General features: G+C 33.6%; 1 protein-coding gene across 1 annotated transcript in view; it reads right to left on the bottom strand.

Annotated features, from left to right (window-relative positions):
• The window catches only part of Rpn2 (Regulatory particle non-ATPase 2), a 61925-nt gene that overhangs the window by 30152 nt on the left and 11760 nt on the right, over nt 1-20013 (bottom strand). Inside the window, exon 10 of the mRNA XM_081986140.1 lies at nt 18122-18186. Within this exon, the coding sequence (XP_081842266.1) occupies nt 18122-18186 (65 nt within the window). The remainder of the gene's footprint in view (nt 1-18121; nt 18187-20013) is intronic.

Raw genomic sequence — 20013 nt, 5'->3', positions numbered from 1 at the left:
AATTTTACCTAAAAGTGATAAAGCAGTTTTAATATACAGCGCCAATGTGGTTTAATCACCTCTGGAAATAAATTGCACTATAAGAGTAATGTTCTTAGTTATTAACTGCTTTTCCACAACGAAGCAGTGAATCCCATGCCAACGCTATAGCATATTCATATGCTAATAAGCAGACCTAAAATTATGAATTAATTTGAATTAAACAATTTTATTAAACCGTGACAAAATAGAGAAAAATGGCCACTTGCAAAATGTCCGTAACTCTAATCGTTTCCTAGATATTCCACTTTTTTTACTTACTTACTATGTAAATTGCATTGAAATTTTGAAAATACGTATTTCTGCCATTTTTGGGGTTTCAGCGACTGTAAAAAGCACAAAATGTTCATCTTAAACTGCTCTTTCACCTCGTTGTAAACGCAACACGATTGAACATATACAAGGTGCTCAAAAACAGTTGAATTAGAAACTAACACTCTACAAGTTATAACCGCGTTTACCCGGTTGTAAGTGGGTGTAGACCTAGTCAGTTGAATGCAGAAAGTCATTCTAAACATTTTTGGTCTCTTTCGAAATGTCCATAACTCGAATCGTTTCCGAGATATTAAAGTTTTTTTACTTAATTTTTTGAAAATTGCTTTGAAATTTTTAAAATACGTATTTTGGCCATTTTTGTGGTTTCAGCGACTGTAAAAAGCTCAAAATGTTCGTTTTGAACTGCTCAGAGGGTGCTCAAAACAGTTGAATTAGAAACTAACACTCTACTAGTTATGACCGCGTTTACCCGGTTCTAAGTGGGTGTAAATCGAGCCCACTCGGTGCAAAAAGTCACTCTGAACATTTTTGGTGTCTTGACTTTTCACGTGACTGTCTAATAAAATAGTGTGTTATTATCACGTGACAACTGTCATAAACATCAAAACTGACAAAATTTCCCAGTTTGGGCGTAAAGCTCTAAAAATTACAGTATGTAACAGTTTTCTTTAAGTATTTGAAACAAATCGTGGTTTTCAGCTTTTTTTTACATCATTTTGACAGTTGCCACGTGACTGTCCAATGAAATAGTGTTCCAGTATCACGTGACAACTGTCATAAGTATCAAAATTGACACAGTTTGTCCAGTTTGGCCATGAAGCTTTAAAAATCACGAATGGAATAGTTTTCTTGAAGTATTTGAAACAAATCGTGCTTTTTACCTTCTCGGTCATAATTTTGACAGTTGTCACGTGACTTTCCAATGAAATAGTGTTCCAGTATCACGTGACAACTGTCATAAGTATCAAAATTGACACAGTTTGTCCATGAAGCTTTAATAAAAGTCACGAATGGCATAGTTTTCTTGAAATATTTGAAACAAGTCGTGGTTTTTATCTTCTTGGTCATAATTTTGACAGTTGTCACGTGACTTTCCAATGAAATACTGATTCAGTATCACGTGACAATTGTCATGAGTATCAAAACTGACAAAATTTGTCCAGTTTGGCCATGAAGCTTTAAAAGTCACAGAATGGAATAGTTTTCTTGAAGTATTTGAAACAAATCGTGGTTTTTATCTTTTTGGTCATAATTTTGACAGTTGTCACGTGAATTTCTAATAAAATAGTGTTTCAGTATCACGTGACAACTGTCATAAGTATCAAAATTGACAAAATTTGCCCAGTTTGGGCATAAAGCTCTAAAAATCACAGTAAGATACAATTCTCTTGGAGTATTTGAGACAAGTTGTGGTTTTTTGCTTCACGGCCATTATTTTGACAGTTTTCACGTGACTATCTACGCAAATAGTGTTCTAAAATCACGTGACAACTGTCAAAAACATCTAAACTGACAAACTTTCCCAGTTTGGGCATACAACTCAAAAAATATTTGAGACAAGTCGTGGTTTTTATCTTCTCGGTCATAGTTTTGACAGTTGTCACGTGACTTTCCAATGAAATAGTGTTTTCAGCATCACGTGACAACTGTCAGAAGTATCAGAATTGACAAAATTTGTCCAGTTTGGTCATGAAGCTTTAATAGTCACGAATGGAATAGTTTTCTTGAAGTATTTGAAACAAGTCGCGGTTTTTATCTTCTCGGTTATAATTTTGACAGTTGTCACGTGACTTTCCAATGAAATAGTGTTTCCAGTATCACGTGACAACTGTCATAAGTACCAAAACTGACACAGTTTGTCTAGTTTGGCCATGAAGCTTTAATAAAACTCACGAATGGCATAGTTTTCTTGAAATATTTGAAACAAGTCGTGGTTTTTATCTTCTTGGTCATAATTTTGACAGTTGTCACGTAACTTTCCAATGAAATAGTGTTCCAGTATCTACTAACTGTTTCGGAGATATTCGAGTTTTTTTACTTTTTTTTAGAAATTGCATACAAATTTTTATAATTCCGTTTCTCCGCTGTTTTTGTGATTTCAGCGAATGTAAAAATGTTCGCCTTGAACTGCTCTTTCATTTCGTGCTAAACGCAACACCACTGAGCATATACAGGTTGTTCAAAAAACAAAAAGAATAAAGAATATTTCTGTTTGGTTAACTGTTTTTAAAGAAATTTTTTCCCTGGTTTTCCAATTAAGACAATCTCAATTATTGACATAATTGCCCCGTTCGTGGGTATTTAGGACACTCGTTATGTTATATCTATGCTATTGCGATTCAATTTGCTGGCGAGACGTTCTCAAACTTCTGATTGAAACTGTAAAAGGTATGCCATGATCACATAACCCAAAACTTTGGAAAAACAGGAAAAGTTCGATATCTTCCATTTGAGTTATCTAAGTTTTGTACCAGGCATATGGCGCAATGGGAAATAATTAAACTTCATCTCAAAATGCTTCGAAACAACTCTCGGTAACGAGATTCGGGCAGTTTACGTCATAAGGAAGTAAACTGTTTGAATGTGAAAAGCATTTTTGTAGCGAGATCTGAAATATGATATTTTCATAACGAACAGAAAGTTTGATCATTAAATAAGAGTTAAAAACCATTAGTAATACGTAAAATAATTTGTGGGTTAATTAAAATATTATGTGGTTGTTTCCCAAAAAAATCTAATTTCAGATATATTATCTCAAATAGAGATATAAATTACATTAAGTTACATACAAAAAACATGCATCTTTTTTCCTGAATCAAATTAGAAGATAATAAATAGAAAGAAAGAACTCTTTATTCTGCTTTAAGAGGTAAACAAACAGTTGTTATCCCCTTCAATAAAATTTCATTAGTATTGCTAAAAATAATTTTGCTTTTAAAATTACAGGATTACGTTGTGCACAGGTTTATAGAATCTAACACAAAAACATTCAATTGCAGCAAACAAGTAAATTTCATAAAAGTGTCCTAAAGCTCCAAACGGGGATAAAAATCCTTCATAAATTTTTCCTAAATGCATTTTCCCGCATAGAATTGCGGTGCATTTCCATGTTTTTCGATGGAAAAAAAAACGGTTATCCGTGTAGTAAGTATAATTTAATTCGCTTGGGAAGCAGTCTCAAGTGCAATATGTTGACGAATGTTTGTACTGTCGCACTCATTTATACAAAAGCTCAGTTAAGAATTAGCAAAACATGTGAATGTTTAATAACAATGTAAGTGGTATGACTGTTATTCTCATAGGGGGCAAAGAAAAAATATTTAATTAATTAATTCGCGTATGAACACCGAGCATTGTTAATTACTCAAATATGCAAACGTTGTTCCCTCGCTACGTCCTCCCTAGTTTTGGGATCCAAATAAATTTTCGGTTTTAATCCTCTCAAAGTTTACCAAACACTGTCCGGTCACGTAATCAGAGTTACCTTTCCGGTATCTAGTTATGAATTTAGTATATTATATTACCTAGTTGTTAAATGCCTAGCAGTACTTTAGAAACTAAAAACTGGAAATTTTAGACAACAAATAACTTTAATGTTTGTCTTAATAAAGGTCAATTGTATAGTTAACTTACAAAGCAGCCTTACAAACAAAGTTATGCCTATTTTTTAATTTTTCTACTACAAACCGTATTCCAAGTTACGAAAAAAAAAAACGAAACACTCTCATAAAGAATATTTGAGGTCCATAAGGCAGAGAGCAAATTAGAACTTCTGAAAGTATCTTATTAAGCCTGGCCATTGAAGAAGGTTCTAAATTGTTCCACTTCTCCGGAATTTTATTCTACTTTACCTTTTTTAAGAGGCACGTCTGTCGGGTTTGAATTTTTTTCTCTGGCGTATATATTTTATCTTGGCGCATCAAATAAAACGTAAAGAAAAATCAAGATTTGCACTTTACAACCGGACTTACTCGCAAATGACAGGACTAATGCATATTTTTGTGTTCTCTGATTAAATAACCACAACACTATATCAACCTTTCTTACTTTAGTTTACTTAACTAACTCAAAACATGCAGAAGAGTTCGAAAGTACCTCATAACCAATTTAAACTAACAAAATGTAGGAGATATGTGACAATTTGTCAAATTTTTCCGTTATTGACGTGAAATTGTCATCTTGCGATCTAAAAAAATATACCTTCTTAATCATGTGTTTTGTCCTTGTGTATTTTATATTATTGCATGTACTTCAAGAATAAACACTTTTGACTCTTTCTATGTATCTGTTAAAAAGTACCAATTGAAGAATAGCTTTCTGTTTTGCTTAGTTGTTTAGAGCTATTTTTGCCGACTTATTTCTCATTTTTAAAAAGGATTAAACCGTTTCTTCGTAAAGAGATTAAAATAATATTAAGAGAGATTATCTGTCGAACGATTTTAGTGAATACATTTTCCCTTTTAAACAAACTCTCAATTAGCTAAATCGCTTTAAAATGTTGTGAAACAAAAAGAAACCGAGTTTTTATCCCCTACAAGAGCGCTCTATTTAAAATTCTAAATGGCATTTTTATGAAAATCTGCTCAAGTAAATGGCTGACAAAAGGATTACTATTAAGAGACAAAGACATTTTTATTTGTAACAAGCGCCAATGAAAGTTAAGATTCTGGTGTTCCAGGGGCGGATTTAACCTTATTTTAGATCATGATTCACAGTTAGGTTAGAACAAATTTGTAAAATACTTACATGAGTTTAGTAAACGACTCTTACCTGAAACAAAAACAATGGATTACAAATTGAACACTAAATAAAAACTAAAAATAAGTAAAATTAGCTCAATTGAAGGAGATTCTTGACACGATTGACATGTATTTCATTTCTTTTTTCATGTATGCATTTGTTTTTTGATCAGGTTTGTCAACGAGAATTATTTCTTCGGACTTGATTGATTGATTGAACACAATGAAAATGATTTATTAAATCGGCACAATTCGCCTAAAAGCCTTTGAACAAATTGAAACAATTGCTCCTTTATATGCGATTCTATTCAAGTTTCAAAACTCCACTCCTAAATCTATCCATTTGTGAGCACCGATTCGATTCAGGGGGGTCATGGGGAAATTTATTTCCTTCATAAAAAAGTTAATGATTCAGAACCTACTTTCAAAAAGGTGAAAAGAAAACGTAGTCGACCGTAACGAAAACATTTTCAGGCTTCTCCAATAGCGAAATTTATTAGGCTTAGAGGTTTGGAAAAAAAAGGGTTGGGTAGGGAAAATGTCCCAGATGAAGAACCGCAGTGTTTTTTTATAGTAAGTGGTCAATGGCTTTAGGTAAAAAAAGCTTAGGTCATGAAAAAGTTCTAAGGTTTTTAAAAAACCAAACAACTTGATTTTCTGGAGAGGACTTACAGAAAACTAATTTTCCTGGATTTTAGGTGAATTGTGGCAAAATCAAAGTAAAGTAACAATTTTTCAAGAAACCTCCAAATTTAACTAGTTGCGCTTCACATATTTATACAGTGCGTTTTTTTTAACGCGCAACATAGGATTTTACGTGTTAAATTTTTAAGCACATGTTAGACCATGTTATTTTTGAACTACATGTATAAAACTTGACGGGTGTGTCTTTAGTACCCTGAAGCTTAAGTAAGTCTACCAATTTGGTCTAAAAAGTGATTTAAAACTGAAAAAAAATCATTTTTTTTCGAAAAGATTTTATCCTTTCATACTCCCTGTATGCATTGTTGTTTTTGATACTGGCAGGGCAGGTAGCAGGTAAAGTGACTTATTTTGACTGCATCACGACCCGATATCTTTTGAACGTCAGAAGGGCATTTTATGATTGTTTGGAATATACTGTTTGGCATCAAACGGAGGTCAATTTGAACAATTCACTTATAAAAATACTTCTTTTGTTCTTAACTTTCTTGATATAAAGTTAATGATCACCCTGTTTTACTTTCTACGCCAAATTTTACCTGCTACCTGCCGTGCCAGTATCAAAAACAACAAAGAACAACAATGCATACAGGGAGTATGAAACGATAAAACCTTTTCGAAAAAAGATGATTTTTTGCAAGTTTTTTAACACTTTTTAGGCCGAATTGGTAAATTTACTTAAGCTTCAGGGTACGAAATAGCCACCCGTCAAGTTTTATACTTGTAGTTCCAAAATAACATGGTCTAACATGGGCTTAAAAATTTAACACGTGAAATCCTATGTTGCGCGTTAAAAAAAACGCACTGTACAATCCCAAAACAACGATATTCATAGTCAGATGACGTCCCATGACTCTTTCTAAAGTGCAAATGGTCACATGACAATTTTCTATCATCAAATTTAATTTTTAAAGATCACACGACTCCTTTTAACAACAAAACGAAATCGTAAAGATCACATGACCGTTTTGAATGTCAAAATATTATTTGAATGGTCACGTGAGCGTTTCTAAGTTGAAACTGGTGTTTTTTGGAAGTCACGTCACAGGTTTTAAGTTGAAAACAAACACGTGACGATTTTCAATAATCAAATGAATTTTTAAGAATCTAATGTCATTTTTTTAAGTCACGTGACACTCTTAAGATTAAAAATGAAATTCGCAATGTCAGCTGGCAGTTTTAAATGTAAAAATGTTATATGAGAGCTCACGTAACCGTTTTTCACTTTAAACTAATATTTTTAAAGCCACGTGGCTCTTTTAATATTTACAATGGAATTCATTCAGAATGTCACGTGACAGTATTAAATGTCAAAATGTTATTTGAGGGGTCACGTAACCGTTTTTTACTATAAACTAATATTTTGAAAGTCACGTGGCTCTTTTAAGATTAAAAATGAAATCTACAATGTCATGTGACAGTTTTATATGCCAAAATGTTATTTGAAAGGTCACGTAACTGTTTTTCATTTTAAACTAATATTTTTAAAGTCACGTGGCTCTTTTAAGATTAAAAATGGAATTCAAAATGTCACGTGGCAGTTTTAAATACCAAAATGGTATTTGAGGGGTCACGTAACCGTTTTTCACTTTAAACTAATATTTTTAAAGCCACGTGGGTCTTTTAAGATTAAAAATGGAATTTATAATGTCACGTGACAGTTTTAAATGTCAAAATGTTATTTGAGGCGACACGTAACCGTTTTTCACTTTAAACTAATATTTTTAAAGTCACGTGGCTCTTTTAAGATTAAAAATGGAATTCATAATGTCATGTGACAGTTTTATATGCCAAAATGTTATTTGAAAGGTCACGTAACCGTTTTTCACTTTAAACTAATATTTTTAAAGTCACGTGGCTCTTCTAAGATTAAAAATGGAATTCGTAATGTCACGTGACAGTATTAAAGGTCAAAATGTTATTTGAGGCGTCACGTACCCGTTTTTCACTTTAAACTAATATTTTTAAAGTCACGTGGCTCTTTTAAGATTAAAAATGGAATTCATAATGTCACGTGACAGTTTTAAATGTCAAAATGTTATTTAAAAGGTCACGTAAGCGTTTTTTACTATAAACTAATATTTTAAAAGTCACGTGACTATTTTCAATCACAAATTTAATGTTAATTCATTTACCGCGGGGTGCTTTATACTTAATACGTTATGAATTCCATTATTAATCTTAAAAAAGTCACGTGACCTTTAAATCAAGCACTAGAAGAAAGCTGGTATTGTGACATGTTACCTGTAACACTGTTTCAGTTAATCCTATTTACATCAACATCAAATATCGACTTTAAATTTGCATTTTTGTGAGTTTTGAATGCCAAAAGACCAACCGTTCGATTGGAAATGATCCATTTCCACACCATCTTCTATTTTTCCCGGCGTTTTATGTTATCATAAAAAAATTCACGGTCATAAAACATATACAATTTCTTTTATGTATGAACTTATGGGAGGCTGTTCAGAATGTTACTTAAGGCAAGTTAAGGGAAACCAAAGGTTATAAATTCTGTTCGGCTAGAAATCAATAGATGATATTCTTTAATAATATACAATGTGTGTAAATAATAGAGCAACCCCAAATCACCTGGAAAAATATTCTTTTGTTACACACACTAGTGTTGTTTTTGGCTGTCCTTTAAATCCAGTTTACGACTCAATAGAAAAAGTATTTGCTAGTCTCGTAAAATTGACTTATAACTTCACAAATTTTGATGATACAATACAATTACAACTCAAACCTCTCCTGTCCAATACCAATATAATTCGTACACTCCCATTTAGAAATAGAACGAAATTTCCGCTTGCATTTTACACGTACTCGAAGAATATAATTCCCAATTCTAGGAAGAAACCAGAAAAATATCTTGAAAAGACAAGAATGATATATCTGAAAATCTCGTACAATAACGAAACTTTATTCCGCTTTATTGACCTACTCAATCAATTTGTATCTCTTATATTCCATCACAACCGTGCTTGGAATTATTAAGTAAGGTAAACTTCCAAAAAAAAGTTCCTAACTACAGTGGTTCTGGCAGTAAAAATTAGAATTCTGTCCAAGTTATTTCCAGTTTATGTAGGATTGTCTCGGTTTAAATAAATCATAATAAACAACAACACAGACACGTACCAACGTTTCATACACTCACGTAACATGAATAAGAATAGCTGAAACTGAGCCATCTATCAGTAACAGCTTCAAAGTTTTTAAATCGAGGCCGAAAAGTTGCTTTAATTAAAAATCTGGCACAAAAGACTTAAAGCTCTCTGTTAGGCCGCTTTTATGTTTCCCATAAAATTCTAGTCAGACAGTAAAAATGGCATAATGAAAACCATAATCGGGTTACGAATTTGCTGCTGTTTTCAAGTTTCCTAATTGGAATTTATATGCTAAAAATCAAATTGATAATGACGCAATGGGTTTGTTCAGTTATACCAAAGAAAGGTGTTTTTAATTTTATCCCATCAAAGGAGTGAAAATTATTGAGAAATAAGGTAGAATGCTAACTAAAATTGCAAGTTTAACCACACACACGATCAAACTGAAATTATCCGCATAGATTTCCTACCTACAGGGTTGCATTCATCTTCATTACGGGAACAAATTTGACGTGACATTCGTCTAGGGTGTCGTCCAGTACAGCGGTAGGGATGCAGTGGCCGAACTTATCAGGAAACCACCGTTCCTGAACGAATCGAGACGTATTGGGGAACTTCTGGCCTATATTTACGGCAAACTCAACTCGGAATTTGGTTTATTGGCACTTGAGAATGAATGGCCGATGGGGTTGGCTCGTTTGTCGATTAAGGACAGCTTTATTGGCAATACTGTTAAATGTATTATTGTGGCGAAGGAATCTCATCGACCGAGACGGGACTTATCCACAACGACTACACCGTTCACTAACAAAAAGTTTTCTAATTAAGCCAGTTTTGTTTAATCGCTTTAATTCGAATTAACCAAGAAAACTACTTTTCAATATACAGGGAGTATATGATTTTTTTTTTGGCAAACGTAACTAACTCCTACAGTTGGTGAGATATTGATGTCACAAAACTCCACATTTTTAAATAGGACACTATGTATATTGCTACATCGTGTAAAAAAGTACACATCAGTGATACTAACACGGCAATGAAAAATGTTTAGAGTTTCTGATAAATATTAAGGATTTTTCCCTTATTTGAGTAAATTGAAAAATATGGTATCCCGGTTCAGCAAAATACGAACACTTTAGTAATCTCTGTTGTGATCTATTAAAAATCAAAAGACCCTCAAAAAGATAAGACATTTGACATTCCTACTGTACTAAACATTTAAGACAGCACTTAGTGAAATTAGACATAAAAATTAAAGATTTGTCTTGGAAAATGCACTTTGTAAAATAATCCACAGGACCACAAATGGTGGAGACATCAAGTTTTTTTTTCAGATTTTACTCACCTCAACAGTTATGGGAAGGTTTAAGAGATTTGTAGAGGCCTCTAACAGTTTTAAAAAAATTCTCAGTAGCATTTAGAGGTCCATAGCACTTTCAAAATGGTTCTAGAGGCCTCTGGCAATTCCAAACAGTTATATCAAGGTCTAAGAGACTTGTAAAGGCCTCTGAGAATTTTAAGAAGGTTTTCAGTTTCTAATAGTTAGGATGTATTTTGAAAAACTATAGTTACAAATCCTGATTTTCACTCAAGGACACCTAAAGCAACAAGGTTCGATTCTCCATAATTATTCAGCATTAAAACTGGAACAAAACAAACAAAATTACTTGTTGCTGAAAATACAACTTATGAGACAAACATCACCAAGTAATTTGGACATCAAGTATTACTCCCACTTAAACTTTCGAAATAAGCATATGAGAGAAAAATATGAGTGTATTCACATTAAATCGCCCACATACCTGAAACCTGGATAAAAATACGAACAACTTTAGATGTCCTAGTTTTTGAAGTGGTTTAAAAGTTAGATGGAGTCTGACAAAATTTACGGTCTTACTGAATAAGATAAAAAACATAATGCGGAAGAATATCTGACGGGCAAATAGCAAATTGCGCTTGGCAAAACTTTTTCTTGAGGCGCAGCAAAAAAAAACCCCGGTAGATAAGTAGAAAAATGATGAACCCAAGAAACGGTCTTATTAAAATGCTAATTAGCTATCTTTCCTTCTAAACAACCTGATTAAGATTAAAAAATATCGTCCGCTCCGCTGCCCTGTTTGAAAACCGAAAAGTTTCTGAATTATTTACTTACCAGAATGGCCATGAGTTAAAAGGGAAAAAATTCGTTGGAGTAAGCCCAAGAAAACATATTTTCAAACTTTTAATAAACGTTCTAACTCTTGCTACATTTAATTCGTGAATTGACACAATCTAGGAGTTTTTTGGTATTTTGTTAGTTTTCCAGTCAACTGTGCTTAGTTTGGGCATAGTCAATTATTTGCCAGTTTTGCTATACAAGTTCCAATCCCTGCTTTCTGAATGCTCGTTATTCAGTGAAACCATCCATCGATTCGAACCAGCTCGTATTTAATCTTGAAAGTGAATTGGTTTCCGACTACCTCAAAGCCAATTAATATTCCCAGTGTCAATTGGACATCTCAAATTCGAATAATAGCGCAGCTATTTGCATGAAATATTGAACATAAATACGATACACAGGTGACAAAGGGCTACAAATCCAGACCAAAATTATGACATTGAAACGATGTTATATGAAATAGAATTACTAGAATTTCGACGGGGTGATATTCGATCAAATCCTCAGAGGAATTCAGAATGTTTTCCAATTAGCTTAAATTTAGAAATATCAAAGTATAGCACAGTAAATGGTTAGGTATATAATGCCTACGAATATTTTAGGTCATTAAAAAAAAAAACTGAACCACCCCTTCAAAAACAAAACAGAAACCAAATTAAAAACGAATTACTATCGTCCATAGGACAATGAACTGTATTAAAACGGGAAAACGGATCAATATCAGAATTGTATAGAAAACATAAAACATCGAAAATAATGGTAAGTGTTATATGCTGTAAACTTCTATTCCATTTTGGAATAATAATTAAAGGTACTAATCATTAAGCCGCTGACGTGTCATAAATCAAACAGACCTGCGTTATACAAAACTCCGATTAACACACAATTAATATTAATTATTCTCACATCCAACGGCAGCTAATTTGAAATCAAACTGTGGCACAAAAGCACTTTGTGAGAGAATTCTATGAGCTACTACAAAGAAGGATTTCTGTGGTAATACACTCAATTAATTGCAATCGTCTTATAGAGCAAATCAATATAATTGTTGTAAAAAAAAATCTGAAAAACTGTGAAATAACCTGACTAAAATTTCAACTTAGTTCAAATCAAAAAAGATGATTTGTGAAACTTTCTTCTGATCTGTTAAAATATTTCCATCGCAAAATAGTATCAAATTCAATATTTTCCACATTTATTTGTAATCAAATTTAGGCTTTCTAATTAATTGTCGTTTTTAGTGAGTTAAATCTGTTTCAAGTTACTAGCACTTTTTTATCACTGAAGAGCTATTAAGGAAATACGCTTAATTAAATAAAAGACAAATGTCAGTCTTCGGTGGGTTATTAATGGCAGCAGAACTGTCACTAACAGAGAGTTATGCTAAAATCTTCCATAGAAGCTCAATGTCACTTTGTCGGAATTATGCATTATGCATGCTTTGTAAATATTTTATGAGATTTCAAAGAAAAACGAATAACCATATTTCATTGATTCAAATACCAATGTGTTATTACAGAAACTCTATAGAAAAGGTCTAAAGGTTTAAAACCGGAAACCAGGCAACAATAGGCCAATCACAGGAAATAAATATATTTTTAGAATTGGAAAACAGGCCGAATTTGCATTCGAATTGGCAGATATTTGTATTTATCTTCGTTCAGCCAGCCGAATTTTACAAAAATCCATAAGCTCAGGAGTAAAAAGGTAAATTATAAAAGGCATATTTCGATCGGAGATGTTTAGGGAAGAACTTCTAATCTACTTACCCTGTAAGAAGGTATAGAGTATGGTTTGTCTCTCACATATGTTTTTCCTTTGTAGTATTTTAATATTTCAAGATATGGGGTATTTAGAATTTTTAGGGAAGAGTTTTAGATAATGGTGGGCATAAATTTATTATGATTGGTTATTTACCAGTAAGGTAAAGTGAAATTTAGTGTAACAGGAAAACTTATCAATTTTACCAGTCAATCGCCTGTATAATAAATTAAATAGCCAAGCCCAATTAATAAAGCCAAGAATTCTGAACCATCCTGAATTAATTTGTATGTCACTGTTGATGACAATGACAATGACAAGAGTGTACTTTAAAATTTTGTTTTGTAATAACCGCTTATTATTTTGAAACTGAATTTACTGAAAATGCTCCCTTAAAGTAACAAACGTTCAAAATAGTCATTGGAAATTGTACAACTAATGAATGATTACTCTTGACAATTTGCAAATCAGCAATAACTGGAATGTTTGTAAATTTAACGCTATTGAGTCGACCATTAAGTGGATCACATTCAAGCGGTCACATGACGCTAAAGCCTCTTAATTTGCAACTCAACTCATGCCCGTAACAACCCAATTGAGTTTGAAATCAAATTATGAAGTTGAGTTTGTTATTGACAACAACGTAGATATACAACATTTTCTGACGTTTTTTTTTCTGATTTTCTCCCCCACGTACTCGATCAACACCCAAAACTGACAAGAAACATATACTCTCGCGTGTTGACAAAACTACTCAATTTGAATGCCGCCTAAGGAAAAAACAGGGTCAAAAAACATCAAACACCCTTGTCGCACGAGTGCTTTAAACTTAGTTCTTGTTCCACCATATTTTAGCGAACATTTCTAATATAAAATACAGCTGGAAATGTGGAAATCAGTTACAGAATTAATCGTTAACAGGGCTTGGGGTATTATCATCACCAAAGATAAATTTTCTGTGAGTAATAGAGTAAAGTCGCAGGGTGCTAACGACCGCGGTTTGGTCATGTTAATTCACTGACATAATGAAAGCTTTTAATAAATGGACGAGCTACTTAGTTACAGCTGAACTATAATTATTTTAGCACGAATTTCAAAGCGTTTTATGGACGAACGCGTTGCTGAAAGAAATAACTATAATAGCTTCTAACTGAGAAATGTCTTTTCACAGAAAAAATAGTAATAGAATATTTTTAGATTTTCATTATTTAATTATTAATAATAATGCAAGGAAAAAATGCATATTTACTAGGCTCGCATATTTAACATACAAAACCAACAGCACAAATTTGCACACCAAATAGTGTAATTACTTCAGGCAAAAATATAACCCGCAAATAGTTACTGTTTGTAAATGAAGGTAGGTAAAAATTTCATGCCTAACCATAATTTCGAGCAAGTTGAAAATTTAAACACCTTTTTCCAACCCCTTTCGACGTTTGTTTTCACCTGAAAGGTTGTAGAATCCAAACAGAAATTCGTTTGGCCACATCCGCTCTCCAAGTTTCAGTGAGGAAACGCTATTACTACTCGCCCGTTGAGTAAGCAGACAGCAGTAGAATTTCAGTTTTGTCGGGCAGGAAATAAAACAGAGCGGAAGCAATTTACTGTTACCATTACACTATAAACCGGCCAGTCTCGGTGCATTTAGTGTTTGATTTAAATGTTGGCCTTTTAGCAGGGAACAATAGAGCTTTCCAAAAGCTACAAAATGTTTATTTACATTTATGCACGTTAGTTAATTATCATTAATGTCAACAAATGAACTAGGAAAATTAATGCCTGCAAGTTGATAGATGCATCAGGAAAAATCATGGATAGAGACTTTATTTGCCAGATCAGTTCTTCAATCTGTTTTTCTAGTTAAGCCCTTTTTCCTCCTCATTAAGACAGTAGGTTTCCTACTTCTCTTGTCACATCTTTACTTATTCTTTCTTCTTCTCCAGTGTTTTTGCTTGACTCAACTAAAGGTAATATAAAACCAGTCTGATTTGTGTTTTTTTTTCCTTAGGCCCAATTTTCCTTCACTTTTCTGTCTGATATCTGATACATTAGAAAACTTGTGGCTAGAAGTTGGTGATTCTCCTAAAATGTCTTTCTGCTCAGTGCTGTAGTTTCTTGTATTTAGTGGCAGTTTGACCATATGTTTTTCTTTCGTTTGAGTGTGTCTTGATCCTTCACTCAACTCTCCTTATTCATCCTTAAATCCCTTAAAAAACCTACTGGAAGACATTGGTTTCAACTAGCAACAATAATTGCAAATCAACAATGCAAATCAAAGATCGCGAGAAACTGTTAAAAGCATTCACAACAGTTTCGTTACCTTAATTAAGTTTTTCCTTAACTAAAGCATTAAGGGCCGTTTGCACCGACATATTTAAGGATCTGCACATGATCTGTGACAGTCAAATCACAACTTAGTCTAGTTGAACCCTAGAGTGTACTAAATTACGTCATTCTAATATATTTGCTTCTTCTTCTTCTTCAGGTACCGTCTCCGTTTCGAAGGTTGGCAATCATCAGGGCGATTCTTATTTTTGAGACCGCAGCTCTAAATAGTTCGTTGTTATTGCAACCAAACCATTCTCTAAGGTTCTTCAGCCATGAATTACGTCTTCTCCCCACAGATCTCCTTAGATCCTTCGATTTTTCCTTGCATAATAAGTTGCAATATTCGATACTTTTCCCCCCTCATGACATGTCCCATATATTGCAATTTTCTGGCCTTAATTGTCGTAATAACTTCTCTCTCCTTATTCATACGTCTCATCACTTCCACGTTGGTTATTCTGTCTACCCATGAAATCCTCAGTATTCTTCGGTATACCCACATCTCAAACGCTTCCAGTCTCCTCATTTCGGTTACCTTCAGCGTCCAGGCTTCCATCCCATAATACAGTACGGACAGCACATAGCATATCATTAGTCGTATTTTCAGTTCCAGGTTTAGATCCCGACAGCAGAAAAGCCTTTTCATTTTTATAAATGTGCTTCTGGCCTGTTCGATTCTGATTCGTATTTCTTGTGAGCTGTCGTTGTTTTCATTAATGGTCGTGCCTAGGTATTTGTATTCTCTTACTCTCTCAATAGGTTGATTGTTTACGTATATCCTACGAATGTCCTGAGTTGTTTTTGTCATCAACATATATTTTGTTTTGTTTATGTTCAGTGATAGTCCATATTCTTCGCTTACCGTGACCATTCTATTAATTAGCGTCTGCAGATCTTCGTATGTTCCAGCCAGAATAACTGTATCGTCAGCATACCTCAGATTATTTATTGTCATGCCGTTGATCTTAATGCCTATGTTCTGATCATCAAGTGCCCTATTTATTATGTCCTCCGAGTACAGATTAAAGAGGATCGGTGACAGTATACACCCTTGACGAACACCTCTCTGTATTTCTATTTCTTCTGATGTCATGTCTTCTGTTCGTACTACTGCTTTTTGACCATAGTATAAGTTTGATATTATTCTTATGTCTCTGAGGTCTATTCTTCTCTTTATTAATGTTTCTATGAGCAAGTCATGCCTCACTTTATCGAAAGCTTTATTGTAGTCTATAAAGCATGTATATATGTCTTGATTTATATCTAGGCATCTTTGTGACAGGACATTGAGTGAAACTAGCGCTTCCCTTGTTCCTAGGCCTTTACGGAATCCAAATTGTGTATCGCCGATGTTTATGTCTATTTTCCTGAATACTCTACCATGGACTACCTTCAGCAGGACTTTCAATATGTGAGCCAACAAGCTAATGGTACGGTAGTCAGAGCACTGCTTGGCATTTTTCTTTTTTGGAAGAGTTATAAAAGTTGATAGCAACCAGTCATTTGGTATTATTCCTGTTTTATATATGGTATTGATTAATTCTACCAAAATATGAATCCGGTATTCCTCTATCAACTTAAGAATCTCCACTGGCAGTTGGTCCGAGCCTGCAGCTTTTCTGTTCTTCAGCATCTCCAGTGCATATGTCACTTCATCCTTAATTATGTCCGGGCCTAAATCCCCTTCTATATTATCAAGATTGGTTTGTCGTCTTTCATCTTCGAATAGTTGTGTAATGTAGTTTTTTCATATTTCTAGTTTTTGTACTGTTTCTGTGACTATTTTTCCGTTGTTGTTGTATAATATATTGAGTTGCTTTTGTTTATTGGTGCCGGCGAGTTCTTTGATCTTTTTGTGTATGTTGAAGCTATCATGTTTGGCTTATAATTTCTCAATTTCTTCGCATTTTTGTTTATAGTAGTCTTCTTTTGCTTTCCTGATTTTTGAGCGGAGTATTCGTTGTGTTTCTTTATATCGTTGTTCATTTTTTCTTTTATAGCTTCTTCTCTTATCCATGAGATCAAGGATTTCGCCCGTTATCCATTCTTTCCTTCCTGGGGGCTTCTTTCTTTGCGCTTATCAAGATATAGTCTATTTGATTTCTTATCGTGTTTTGTTCCCTATATATTTGCTAAACTTGCTTTATTATATGTCCGTCAAATTGACAGTTTGTTAGTGGCAAAAAGTTTAGGGGGACAACCCTTTAATGGCGTCTCCGATTGTCATGTTTAGTGCAAAATCAGTGTATTGTCATACTGTATTGTCATGCAATGGCATTTGATAGAGCAGGATATAGATACATTAGTTTGGCACTAAAGTTGCTAGAGGATTTTCCTGCTCTAAAGCTTGTCTCCTTTCATTAATTTTTACTTTAAGTATTTTGAGGCAAAACAGGTATGAAAAGCAGACATTTGCTTTTAAGCTTGGTTATGATGATCACAAATGAATCTTTGATTCCACCTTCTTAAAACTAGTAAGATAACTGCACTGTCACTGTTTTAGTAATTGAATTCACCTTTTATCAAACTTTGCTAAAAACTTAGATATGGACATTCAAGACTAAAGAAACTAATATCATTAATCATTCACATATGAATGAGTAGGACAGATTGTGCTGTCAACAAAAATATCAGATCGCCACCAATCAATTCCTCTTTTATCCAAGACGTGACGTTTTATTACGCCACAAATTCCCTTCAAGTAATAACCTTAACTTTTTCGACGTAATTCGTCCCTTACAGTTTGATGTGTTTATTCCAGACAATTTTTTGCGCAAAAATGATGAATTTTAATACGATGAACTTGAGTCAATGAGTCTGTTCTATCTAATATTAACGTGTCGACAGATAAGTTTGAAATTTGATTTTCTGATAACCAACCCAAAAAAAACAGATTTAAATAACCTTGGCATAAAAGTACTATTTATCAAGCTCCAAACCATTTATTGGTTTAAAAATTTCCGAAGCGAAAAAGAAGATAAACTGTTCTAAGTTAAAATGTTACTTACCTGAATAAAAGAAATCCTAGGGCAGTAACGGCGGCTCTCCTTACATCATCATTCACGTCGGATACCTGGAAAAGAAAAAGTCTTAGTCCTGACACCACACACTTTATATGCAAGGATTCCGATGGAAGCAATATTTTGGTTTCGACTGGGGGTGTAAAAAGATTGATGTCCATCCGATAAAAGATTACTCTAATATAATGTTAAGGTTAAGCAAAATGTGAGCATGAGGCAGTTAATAAAGAGCTGATGACAACAAACCCACGTAACTGCCACGTATATTTGAAAAATTGTTACTCCAAAACTACTGAACTTAGCTCATCTCTCTTAATTAAATTCTTGATCAGAAAAAACATTTCAAACAAAAGTTTGATTATTGCAGCAATACACAAAAACGAGTTTTTTCAAATTCTCTTGCATGACTTTTTCGGTGTAAGTCAGCGATTCCCTTCGGACAACTTTTCCATTACTTCACTAAAAGACATGTCACTTTTATTCAAGCCACAAAAGGCGTGCATTTCGAGTTTCCGCTACTTGGAACTCGGATCTTAGTTTCCTGTCAGTTGCCAAACAGGACACGTAGGTAAATCCGCTGGTTCGAAATCACACAGGCTTGTATTACAGTAATTAGCATTTCCACAACGTCGTTCCGACATCGGATAGATCTTGTCGGAAAGCGACAAAGAACGTGTTTTATTGTTAGTCTAATTAGGAAAAATCCCGCTGGCACGTGCCTAGGAACGGTTTAACTTGACAGTTTCACACGTGACAGCAAAAGCCTATCAACTGCCAAGTGGATTTAGAACAAAACTGACAAGGATAAAGAACGTACCGAATTAAAAACAAAAATTCTATTATGTTTTGTCTTCTAGATTAGAATGCAAATTTTTGTGTAATGGTCGAATCAGTGCTGGATTTAAGGAGGTGCTAGTAATACTAAAAGCATCCCGGAGGAAAAACACAAATTTACTATTATGAGGATGTAAAAATATTGAAATAGTACAAGAGAAAATAAAAATGTCACATCTTAACTAAATTATGTTAAAAGTGATAAAATAACCTAATTTTTCAATCGAAATGAAAAAAGCACTTTGGTGTACCCTGTCACTTTTTGCCTATTAACTCCTAAGGAGGACCTTGAATGCAAAAATACCTTAATACTATTTGGTAGAGTATGAAATTTCCTACAACTTTCCATATTTACACTTTTTTGTAACCACTCAAATAACGCAGCTACTCTTAGTCCAAATACAGTTAGTTTAAAAAAAATCAGTCACCATTTGCCTTGTAACTCCTGTAAGGAGGCCCCTAATTTAATTTAATTCACGTAACTCTTTTTGTGGTGCAAATGGTAGCGTGACTATTTTCAATCATCAAATTTAATTTTAAAGATCACGTCACTCTTTTTTTTTAACGTCCCAGCGGAGCATTGGATCAAACTGAACCTCTAACTTGAATTTTTGTGAAAATCCTCAAAAAAAAACTGTTTTTCCTGTCCTTTCTCATCGATAGTCATTAAAATATTATTGAGCAAAGTTGCCCAACTCTAACAATTACAAAAAAAAATCCGTAGACGTATTGAACTTATATTCTTAAAAACGATCTGACTGAAAAACATTTCAGTCAATATTATTGCCAAGAACGGCAGAAAACACAAATCCCCGCTTTGTTGGATACGCAAACACATAAAAACTGGCTAGACTTTACACTGAAACTACTTTTACATCTTATCGATTTGACTTTTTTGCATAAATCAGGTAAAACTCATCAATCATTCTCTCTTTCACAAATCCTTTCAGCGGACATGTAAAATGAAATCCCGAAAATCATTTCGAAGTTTAGGAATATTTAAAGGCTTTTAAAAAGACATTATTCATGATTTTAATGTCAGTACA

This window comes from Ips typographus, linkage group LG9 (genome assembly GCF_016097725.1).
Source record: "Ips typographus isolate SLU linkage group LG9, UJ_Ityp_2.0, whole genome shotgun sequence".
NCBI lineage: Eukaryota > Metazoa > Arthropoda > Insecta > Coleoptera > Curculionidae > Ips > Ips typographus.
The sequence above is the reverse complement of the archived record's forward strand: the minus strand, read 5'-3'. Positions and strand labels throughout refer to the sequence as shown.